Source organism: Saimiri boliviensis, chromosome X (genome assembly GCF_048565385.1).
Source record: "Saimiri boliviensis isolate mSaiBol1 chromosome X, mSaiBol1.pri, whole genome shotgun sequence".
Classification (NCBI taxonomy): Eukaryota; Metazoa; Chordata; class Mammalia; order Primates; family Cebidae; genus Saimiri; species Saimiri boliviensis.
In genome coordinates, this window is record NC_133470.1 from 34,688,789 (window position 1) to 34,701,078 (window position 12,290).

Here is a 12,290-nt window from a genome sequence, read left to right on the forward strand (position 1 = left end):
CAAGTGATCTGCCTGCCTCGGCCTCGCAAAGGGCTGGGATTACAGGCATGAGCCGCCACACCTGGCCACGTGTTCTAACTTTGGTAAAGCCAGTAGTGGGGAGAAACAGATCTCTGGGGCTTCCCCATTGGTGAGTGCATGTGCCTGAATCCTGGCACATTTTCTCTTCACTGTTTCCTGCAGTAGATTTAAGTGTAGAAGAAATGCTTTCTTTGGATGCTACAGTTGTAATTTGCGTCATAACCTTACCGTCCAGTTTAAGTCTCTGCTGCTTACTGTCTGGTGGAATGAGGAGATGGCTCCTGACCTGTGGCCACATTGTGACCCTGCAGTGGTACTCGGCATCTTCTGGAGCAGTATTCACCTTATCTTGTGGAAAATTTATAAAGCAGAAATAATAAAAGACAATATTTTTGTTCTAAAAAGAAAAACAAAAGCCAGTAACTTTCTGGTAAATTATGTCTATAGTAATACTTAAACATTAGGCTGATTCTAAAAAGATGTGAGATGTTTTTTAAAAGACAATGAGGGAGCAAGAATAGACCTCTGTAAAGTTTAATATTGTAAAATATGTCCATTAACATTAGGTCTGTCTGTGAGCCAAAAAAAAAAAAAGTGACTTAGACAAGTTTTGTTTTTCTGTCTCTCTTACATGAAAACAAAGACTGAAGGTAAGGTCTCCAGGGCAGGTATGGAAGCATCCTGATTATCAGGGACCCAGGATTTTTCCATCTCTTTATGGTATCCACCTAATAGGTTAGGATAGCTGTTCGTGTTTCAGCTATCCCATACAAATTCCGGCTGATAGGACACTTTCCAGATGTTTTATAAGCACTACTTCTTATATCCCATTGGCCATAACTCAGTCACATGACTATCCTAGCTGCATGGGAGGCTGGGGAATGTAGTCTTTATTCTGGGCAACACTATGCTCAAATGAAAACAGTGTTTTAGAGGAATATAAGGGGAGAATGGATATTAGGAGATAATAAGCAGTCTCTGCTTGGTACACGAAATGAAATCTTAAGTGACTTAATGTAGCTTCTTCATTGTAAAGTCATTTGCTTGTAGCACTTCTCATTTTTGTTTCATGTACTAATTCCATATGTACGTATGTCTTCTTTTCTAAAGTATGCTCCCTGAAGGGGGAAAACATCCATTTTTATCACATACGTAGAGCCTCATACAGTGTTTTGACCATAATCGAGAAAGCCTAGGATACAGGTGTTTTATGTGAAAAGAAATTTCAAGAAACACCAGTGAGGAAGTGGAGAAAATGAGAAGGAAGAAAGAGAAGTTGATTAAAACATATGTTAGGGGGCAGGTTATCAATGTGGGCAACTGGAGCCTGATTCCATTGGGGAAGCAATGAAGAACTCTGTGCAATATACCTTAGGATTGTCACTATGAGGGACAGGGAAGCTGGGGAATTATCCACCAGTTTCTCAAACCCATTGGTGAAAGGTTGTCCCAGGGCCATTAAATTCCAAGTGATTCCACAGTTTCTTGCACATAAGCTGAGCCAGCTCACACACCACCAGATAAATTACTTAACTAGAGAAACCAAGAGACACAAGCACTTGAGGTGGGAAGCTGAATGCATATCAGGAACTTCCCATCCTGGCCGCAAGTCAGCTCCAGGGAGGGCCAAGAAGATGTGAAGCAGGGCATTCAATAACGTCTATCTATCACAGGAGGCATTTTCTTTTCACGGACCAAAACAGGATTAGAAAGGAGAGTGAGAGTATTTTACTATTGTCCCACGTTAAAGAAATACTAACTCATTCTGCTATATAAATCCATATATAAGCATATAGAAACCTGGGAGAGAAAATAAAATACACACACCACACTTGTGTGCGTGAACACACACATAGAGACACATCAGAAATTACGGGAAATTCAAATGACTGCTCAAGGATGACATTTTCTGTCTAGTGTCTTACTGATGGTTTGTTTTTTTCTTCTACAGCTACCTGCTCCCTGATGATAGCAAAGCCACCAAACACAAAACTCTGGTAATAAAAAAGAGTGTTAACCCTCAGTGGAATCACACATTCATGTTCAGTGGCCTCCATCCCCAGGATATAAAGAATGTTTGCCTAGAACTTACCGTCTGGGACAAGGAGGCCTTTTCCAGCAACATCTTTCTGGGAGGAGTTCGTTTGAATTCTGGAAGTGGTGAGGGATTTGGGGACCCACAGGGATGGTCTGTGACTGGGCCCAGGTGGGGACACAATTCTTACAGGTATGATGTACAGTGGCTGTACATATGTAGTTTCAGCTAAATCCTGAAATTACCACAAATGCTTCATTCCTTTAGCTAAGGATCTATTCATTGTTAAAATACGAATATAACTACTGTAACTTTGTAACATTAGGCTAGAAGATTGGAAGATATCATGTTTAAATTCAGTTTTTTCACAGACTAACATTTACACTTTAGTCTAAGTGAATTTTAAGTACTTTCTTGGGCCTTGCTTCAGATTTTACCCAGGAGATGATTACCAAGACAGCCTAGGATTCTGATGGGAGGAGAGCGACTTTCAAGAACACCATTACTTCATCATCTTCTCAGTTCTGTCCACCTATTATTTGCACCTATTATTCATGCTGGTTGGATTGAAAGAAAATAATTTTTTCATTAAAATAACACCAATGTTGTTAAAAACAGATCAAGGAAACTCACCACTGGTGCCAGAAGACACAACTGTAACAGGGTGAATTGGAAGAGGGATTGCAGTAGTAGATTATGTGTCCACTAGTAGAGCACATTCAGTCACCCTAACTCTCGTTATCCCATAGCCTAGGCCAGACATAGATGAGACCATCTGCATACACTATGGTAAACATTTCTGTTGAGGAAAGTCCTATCACTATGATAATTACTTGCTTATAGATTAAGGGGAGCCAAGAATATCTATACCACTAAAAGGAAAACTTCCCAGGTCAGAAAAGTATACTTGTTTAAAAAGAGAGCCAAATTCATCCCATTATTCTGTCATGTCAGCACAGCCCAGATGAACCAGCTCTCTGCTAAAGTAGGGAGGAAATGAGTCACCAAGGCCATCCTGATTTGCCTCATATGGCCTAGGCATTAGAGAATAGTGCAGGCTGCAAAGGATTGATTCAATTCTAACCCCACTCACTATATATACTAAGTGAGAACAAGGCAGTGAAAAGGTACTCTGGTCAAAAGGCCCCCTCAGAAATTGATAGATGCCTTGCAAGAGAGCAAAACATTTCACGTGTTACATATAATGCTCCTGTTTTGCTTCCTCAGGTGTGAGCCATGGGAAGAACGTGGATTGGATGGACTCTCAGGGGGAAGAGCAGCGCCTTTGGCAGAACATGGCCAATAACCCTGGAACTCCCTTTGAGGGTGTACTCATGCTTCGTTCCAGCATGGGAAAGTGTAGGCTCTAAAGGGACCAATTATCCAAGAATGAGGTCACCAGGGACTATCTGGTTGTCATTTCCTACCAGTAGCAAATTGAGGTCTGAGATTCTGCTTCTCTGCCATTTCTCACCTGACAGTATTGGGACATGAGGAGAGAGATGTCAGTAGTATGAACATTTAGGGTTTTGTTGAATGCCTAAGCATATATATATATATATATATATATATATATATATATATATTTCCATTGGTCAGGGCATTCTTGATTGGATGATAGAAAGTGTACCACTCTGTCCTGTCAACAAGCAAATCGTGCAATGGTTTATAGGGGTTATACCATAAAAGAAATGGCACAAGCTTATTTGAAACTACAATTGAGATTGGGGTCCTACTTTTTCTAAGTTACTTTAAATTTCCTCAAATCCTTTGAGGAGAAAGCAGACCACTGAGAACATAGATCACTTGAAGAGTTCAAAGAAGGGATACTGACCAACCTTTGCTCACCCTAGGAATCCACATGATCTCAAGAAGTCCCGGTGGGGATGGTTGCTTGGGCAAGGGGATTGTCCTCGTATTGCAGCAATCTTGTGGATTAACCAAGTAGTATTTCAAGATAGACTGACAGGGCTTTCTATGACTATTATAGAATTTATCATCTAAATCAGTTTATTTTTGAGAACAAAGAGAGCTAAATAGCTATATAAGAACAATGTTGATTAGAATTGACTGAGAAAATTGGGATGTAGGTCACCCTACTGATGACCTAACTATTAGACAGCTCTGTGGTAAACATTTATTTTATAAAATGTTCTAAGCCATTAACCAAAAGTGAATGAGAAATAATGGTCAATTGATACACCTTTTCACATTGTGTTCACTGATGAGACTAGTTTAATGAAAAAGGAGGTACTCTACTTGCTATTTTACTTCTGCCTGTTGTGGGAGAGAATCAAGGACTCTATCTTCTCTCTTCCCCCTTGTTTTCTCCTTTGCTGAGTTTTTCTTATCTCCTTTTGCAGTAGTTAACTATTGTCACAATAATGCTGAATGAAAAAAGATGCCAAATGTCAGTGGCTTAAAATGACAATCCTTTCTCTTATGGATATGAAGGTCGGCTATGACACCTCTGCTTCCTGCTACAGGCCTCAGGTTCTAGGTTGGCTTCTTGTACCTCATCCTCTTTGAGCCAAAGAGATAGCTAGAGCATCTTGGTGGCACAAGTGCAATAGGATGAGCCCCACTGCTCAGGTACATTTTCAGCCCCTGGCTGTGTTGTGTCTACTAATATCTCATTGGTCAAAGGAACCCAGAGGACCAAGATGAAGAGGCAGGGAAATATGCACTGCTCACAGTGAAGTCATAAGAGGAGTGAGGATGCAGGAAGGGATGAAGAACTGGGGCCAACAGTTCAATCTACCATACCTTCTCTCACCTGGAATTTCAGATGCTTGAGCCACAAAAGTTAGATGCAAAGGTAGTTAAAGCTAGAAGCGACCTCAGGCCCAGTTCCTCATTTTGCAGATTCCAAACCTGAATTCCAGAGAGCTGAGATAACTTGCTGAATGCCATATGGAGGTTGTGACTAAATGTAGACTTAAATCCAGGCTATCAATCTTAGGCCAGTGTTCTTTGTTCACTGCAGTTCTTGGCATGATCCTATGCTTATTAAGGTGGATAAGAGGGCATATGTCAAGAACATTGGAGCAGAGTCTGATTATTTGAGCATGAACATATCTGACCAAGGTATGTTCTGGAGTCATATTCTAGCCCTTAAGCTCATTTTTTATGTGAATTCATATAAAATCCTCAAAAGTTTAGAAACTGAATTTTAGTAGTAACAGAGCTAGAATCATCTTCAGGCTTATTCTAGCTAGTTGTTCCATATTTCTAGATTCTCTCTTGAATTTTGAAAATTGATTTAAGAATATATTTGGTATTATTAGTGGTAAAAGAGTAAGTAATCCACTTTCAATTTTATTCAAAAATAGGTCACCTGATTCTAGAAAATGGTCATTAGTCTAGTGTTGCTTAGCAAGGTACTTAAAAGAAAAAACCACATATATCCCTGTGCTGCCCTTCTTAAAAAACAGAAAACAAAAAATGTAAGATCATCATTGCTTCCCACATAGGAAAAATAAAATGTCTTCAGACTTGATGTGACTCATTCTGTCTTCAATTACATTTTTAGGGGCAGTAAGAAGATGGTGATGGTGAAGTCTGTAAATATCTCTGGAACAGACACAACAAAGTGGACTTACTTATTAGTAATAAAAATGTAAAAATAATAAGTTTTAAAATTTGTAACTTGAACTCAAGAAGAGCATGAACTTTATGTGTTCAGATCTTTGCCACAGGTAGAGCAACTCTCTGTATCATGGTTTCATAAAATCCAACATCTAACTAAGTATTCCCATAATGCAAAACTCATACTTGCAAAAATCTATCAGAAACCTCTTGGTGTTGCTCTTGGAAATAAAAGGCAAAAGTATGGTATAGAACTACAAATAGCATTTTTAAATATATGTAATCTACGTGAATGGCACAGAATTGAAATGGTTCAAAATTGTGAAAAGTTAAGTCTTCCTTCTCCTCTTCCCTATCAGAAAATATTGAGTCTCATTCTTCATTTGGCTAAGGATGCTAAATTATAGAGATGTATCAAGTTTATTTAACCAGTCCTATCCACTACAACATTAAATATGGTTAACCAAGCTATCTATGTTTGATGGCTTTTCTAAGCAATATTTTCTTTCAAAAATAAACACTTTGAAATTGAAAATAAGGTATAAATCTTACTCAACCATTCCACTTCTGAGTATTTTTCTTCCAGAGATAGGTGCATATATGAGAAATGAGTACATACAAGGATATGTATTGAAAGAGATTGGCAACAACCCAAAAGCCCACCAAAGAAGACTTGTATAATATCGCATGACCCTGATTTTCTGCTTTACAAGTCACTGCTTCTTTGTCTTTGTCTTTACTCATTCTCTACAAAACTATTAAAAATTGTATTCTTCAGTACTCAGTTCTTTTCTCCTCACTTTATACAGCCTCCCGGGTATTATCATGTACTGTACTCTAAAGGTTTAATACACTTTTCACTTTCAACTCACATCTCTAACCCAGACCTTTCCCGTCAACCCCAGACCCAGATCTACTGCCCATAAGACATCTCCACCAGGATACTTCATGTTTTCAACATATTAAAAACTGCACTCTTCATTTCACCATCTCTCTCACACCCATGTCTTTCTGTACCAGTGTGCCCTGTCTCAGTACCATCATCTACCAAGTAACAGTAACCAAACATCTGGTATTGATCTTTGGTTTGTGCCTCTTTCTTATCCTGAGGCAAAAATCAATCAGGAAATCACATTGATTCTTTCTCTTAAGGATCTCTAGAGGCTGTTCAGTTCTCACTATGTCCATGGCACCACCCTAGTCCAAGCCACCATCACCCTTCTCCAAGGTTATTGCAGCAGTCTCCTTCCTGCCATCTATGCCACCAATTTTGTTCTCCCTCAATCCATTCTCCTTACTGTGGCCAGAGTTATTTGCCTCAGCATGTTATGTTTAAATGTTCAAATATACAGAAGAGTTGAGAGAATTTTACAGTGAACATTCTTATATCCATCACCCAAATTCAGTCAGCTCTGCCATTCGCATTTAACTATACTTGCTTACCATTATTGATCTATCTGTCCATCCCCAGAGTGATCTGTAAAACCCTCCATGGCTTCCCATTGTCTTGAGAATAAAAAATAACTTGCTGCTTATGGTCCTACATAAGATGGTCACTACCAACTTGTCCCAGGCCATGCCTCCCTCCCCTTCTCTTCCACCACATAATTCATTTTTCTGCTTCTTAACTGTGCCAGGCTCTATCCCACCTCATGGCCTCAGGAATCCTTTTGGTCCATCTTTTTTTCAGCCTGATTCCCATTAGTCATCCAGGTCTAAAATATTACCTCCTCAGGGAAACATTCCCTGATCACTCTCTACTGAACTAGGTCACAGCAGCCTGCCTCTATTTCCCCTTCACTGCACACATCACAATTATAACAAATTATTCATGTAATGAGTCCTTTAATGTCTATGTCGGTTTCCTCCCTGCCATGTCCCCAGAATGTAAGATTCAGAAGGACAGAGACAATATTTATATTTTTACAGCTATATCCCAGAGCTTAGCTCACAGTAAGTAATCAAAAATTATTTGTGGAATAAGTAAAAACAAACTAATGTAACATCATAGAATATTAGACTGTAGGCATCTTTAGAAACCACCATTTCCAACTCTGAAGTAACAGATAAGGAAACAGGGGCCCACATAGATCAAGAAAAATCTCTTAGTTTGTTACCAGTTGGTCTTTTAAAAGCAACCTTGCTATACTCACCATGCTGTGCAATGACACAGCATAATGACTACACTTAAAAATAATGTATATTTCAAAACAGCTAAAAGAGAGGATTTCAAATGTTCTCACCACAAAGAAATGATAAATATTTGAGGTGATGGATATACCCACTAACTTGGTTTGCTCATTTCACAATGTATATGTGTATCAAAACACCACATTGTACTTTATAAATATATACAATTATTATTTATCGATTAAAAATAAAATTAATTTTTTAAAAAGCAAACTTCCTACAAGTACTGCAGTTACAACCCTAGGCTGTTGGGCCCAGCTTGTTTCAGCATAGATTAAAGCACAAAGTGTGCTGTCCAGTCGAGCATGCCGGTTTATCAGAAGAAGAGACCACAGCCTTGCATGGAATGTCCTACTCCTTCTTTGAAGATCTCAACTCTCATTTTTCCCTCAGATGAGTCAAGTTGAAAAGGGACATGGACAAGTCTAACAGCCTGATTCTATCCATGCATACATAAATAACACATACAGGATGTGGTAGATTCATTCTGTTAATCAGCTGTCCTTCATGTTGTTATTGTGGCTGGACTCATCAGAATGTAGATTTTCCAGCTCAAAAAAACACACCAAAAAAGAAGATATTTTGAAGTAACTTCATACTCTCAGCTTCTTTTTCCTTAAGAAATGTTCACAAATGTATGACTAATAATCATTAAGTACTTAGATTACTAATGAATGAATTGAGCCCACCTGATTCACAGTCATATTAGTCTCATCAGTCTGATCACTACCTACTACTCCAAGGTTTACCTTTGGTGAAGAAGAAGAAAGCCATGAAAGAAATTAGAGTAAACCCCACCTTTAGAAGCAAAATGAAATGAAATATCAAGTCCTAGACACATCTGAAAGTGAAAACTAGTAGCATTTTGGGACTGTGATCAATGTTTGTTTTTCTCCATGTAGACATGTCACATTAAAGTGAACATTGTCTCTAGAAGTTGCCAGAGGGTTTTCCTCCTACAATAGTGTCATAAATGACCTCTGAAATTGAAGAAAAATAGAAGGGCAGTGTCAATACAGGCAAAGGTACAACAAAACTTAGATCTGGAAAGGTTTGAACAATAGCCAGGAAAATTACACCACATCAAGGATTCCAGAGGATTATCTTAATCATCTGGACTATGAATTTAATACATTTATTCCAGAGCATAGCTCCAAGCCTACTAAACAAAATCTCCAGCAATCCCAATCATTTTAATCAAGCTTCTTAGATGAATCTAATACAAATGGATCACAGCTTGAGAAACACTGCGTTAGAGGACAAATTATATCAACCGTATTCTTCAGCCCAACCCTACATAATGACAGCTGCTTGAATTTGACCTTGAAATAGTCTATCTTTTGCATCCCCAGAAATCATTAACTGCAAGGCAACCATGGAGGGGTGGAAAGAGTCTAACCTTCAACTCAGAAAATACTAGTTCAAGTATTGAATCGAATACTTATCAACCATGTGACTTCAGCCAAGTTAATTATTCAGTATAGGTCATGGCCTATTTGCCTATGAAATTTGAATAAATAGGCTACTTTGGAGTAACTAAAGATATTAAACAAGGTAATATATGTAAATATGCTTTGCAAATTTTAATCCATTGTTTAAAAAGGTCGTTATTGGTGAGTTAGTTCTATTACTTTGTGGTCCATAATTTCTTATGCCCCCTTTTTCCTAGACATTCTATATACAATGAAGTGGTCTCCAATGTTTAAGTGTTGCAAACATAAGAAAACCCTTATTTTGTGCTAGGTTACCCCTTGTAGGTGATAGTAATATATTTATTTTAAGCTGGAATTTCATACTTCATTGGATTAGGTAACAAATACTACAGAAAATATTTAATTTCATGGGGAGAAAAACTGGTCAGTTTCTTGGTCCACAAATTATGGAACCTGCAAGCAAACCATCTTTCCTCCCCTTTCTTCAACACTCTCTTCCAGTATAATGACCGTCTCTTTCTTTTTTTTTTTTTTTTTTTTGAGACGGAGTTTCGCTCTTGTTACCTAGGCTGGAGTGCAATGGCGCGATCTCGGCTCACCGCAACCTCCGCCTCCTGGGTTCAGGCAATTCTCCTGCCTCAGCCTCCTGAGTAGCTGGGATTACAGGCACGCACCACCACGCCCAGCTAATTTTTTGTATTTTTTTAGTAGAGACGGGGTTTCACCATGTTGACCACGATGGTCTCGATCTCTTGACCTCGTGATCCACCCGCCTCGGCCTCCCAAAGTGCTGGGATTACAGGCTTGAGCCACTGCGCCCGGCCATGACCGTCTCTTTCTATAGTGCATTCCCTATGCCAGGAAGATAAAACCTGCCTGTCTCACAATAATGTTGTGCAGAGTCATATTCTTTATCTACAGAAAGAAATTTACCATGCTGTCAAAACAATTTCCATAGAAACACAAACTATTGTTACTATGAGTAATGCATTGTGTTTCAAAGATTATCAATTGTACCTCATTTACTTCACTAGAATTTATCAAAATATTCTGAGGAAGGATTTTTTTTATACTTGGGAAAGTAAAGTTGAATATGTGGTTAGTATTGCCTACAAAGGCCAAAACACTCATATGGATAGTATATCATACTTCTCTCTCAAGTATTTCAGCACAAATAAAGATTTGTCTCTGATTTCCTTTTTGTGTGAAGGAGGCAGAAATTAATACAGCACATAAATCAAATATTTTATTATAGTAATTAAAGCAAAACTTTAATTGGAATTTTCTAAAAGAAAAGATGTCTTCTTATAGGAAGGCAGAGAACTAAATATATATTTGAATCTAAATATTTTATTTTTATTTCTTTTTTGTGAGATATATTTACTTTGGGGAAGGAATCTGATTTCTCCTTCCAAACATTTTTTCTACTTTGTCAATAGTTCATTTTGCCTTTAGAAAGTGGAAGCCTGTTTGTGCAAATTCACAGGAATAAATAAATCCCGATAAGTAAATCCTCCTCCTTTGGAAACAAGGAAGGAAGCCATTCCATTACAAAGCAGTCATGGCAATCATTCAAGGTTGAACCCATAGTTGAAATGATTGGGGTTTGGGTATATACATTTGTTTCCATCCTTTCTTAGTATTTATTATTCATAAATGAACATTTTTAAAGACAGATCATTGGCTTTCAGTTGATTTGAATAAAAAGATATCAGGACTTTTCCTTAATCTTCTTGATTTTCGAGCTTCCCTGCCACCTGTTAATTTGTCCTCCCTAATACCTAAATATCTTCCTACATTGTCCCTCTGGCTGACGGCGTGTACACCAGAATCTTAAGAGATGCCCTTCATGCTTTTTTCTACATGGGTTTATGGAAATGTTATTCTTCATTTTCAGCTCTTTCCTGTCACCTCAGAACCCAGCTCCGTAGAGTCACTTGTTTGCAAAGCATCTTAATGCACAGAGGCAGGCAGAGGAGGGGGGCTACTGGGGAGCTTCCCAGGGTATCAAATTATAAAGGGTGCTAAACATCCCTGGAAATGTAATGAGGTGGAGAGCTCCTCTCAGGAAAAATATAGTATTAGCAGGAAGAAATAATGCCCAACGATGATAGACTGGATAGGGAAAATGTGGTACATATACACCATGGAATATTACACAGCCATCAAAAACGATGAGTTCACGTCCTTTGTAGGGACATGGATGAACCTGGAAACCATCATTCTCAGCAAACTGACACAAGAGCAGAAAATCAAACACCGTATATTCTCACTCATAGGCGGGTGTTGAACAATGAGAACACATGGACACAGGGAGGGGAGCACTACACACTGGGGTCCGTTGGGGGGAAATGGGGGAGGGGCGGGGGGGTAGGGAGGTGGGAAGAGACAGCATGGGGAGAAATGACAGATACAGGTGAGGGGACGGAAGGCAGCAAACCACACTGCCATGTGTGTACCTATGCAATAATCTTGCATGTTCATCACATGTACCCCAAAACCTAAAATGCAATAAAAAAAATAAAATTAAAAAAAAAGATAGATGGGGTGAGGAGCTTATGCCTGAAGAGCAATTTATGGCTGATGGGGCTTTTGTTTCACTAAATGGGGCATGCAAGCTTGGGCAACACAAAAATTGCAAAGGACACAGGAAAAGGGGACATTTGCCTTCACTGGGGACTTCTTTCAAATCTCTTCCGCCAGCCAGGTCGGCCTGAAAATATATGTTGTACAAATTCTCAAAGAGCATCTGAGAATTGCATCATATAATCAACCCAAGTATTGGCCCAGCTCTTTGAATGCACTACGTCTCCATTCCTGGATTGAACATAGTAGTCATGAGGAGACCTTTTTCTCCGGGATCTGAAGATAAGTTCAGGGGTTTAGTGGGCTGGAGAAGGAAGATACATTTTCAATATCTAAGAATATCTAACTAAAATCATTGGGTCGCTGAAACATTGGAATGGGGGCTCTTTGTTGAAAGGAATAAGGGATAATTTTCTAAACTCTGCCATAGGGTATGT

At 38.8% G+C, this 12,290-nt stretch overlaps 1 protein-coding gene across 6 annotated transcripts in view; it reads left to right on the forward strand.

Moving 5' to 3' along the window:
• SYTL5 (synaptotagmin like 5) overlaps positions 1-7,122 on the forward strand; it is a 221,133-nt gene extending 214,011 nt beyond the window's left edge. For 4 of the 6 annotated variants that reach the window (XM_074391440.1, XM_074391444.1, XM_074391442.1 and 1 more), the window contains 2 exons: positions 1,973-2,181; positions 3,284-6,936. In XM_074391440.1, the coding sequence (XP_074247541.1) occupies positions 1,973-2,181; positions 3,284-3,426 (352 nt within the window). In that variant the 3' untranslated portion in view covers positions 3,427-6,936. Of the gene's footprint in view, positions 1-1,972 lie in introns of all 6 variants that reach the window. The other 2 variants (XM_039475397.2, XM_074391443.1) reach the window with 2 other exon arrangements.
• Positions 7,123-12,290: the final 5,168 nt, after the last annotated feature.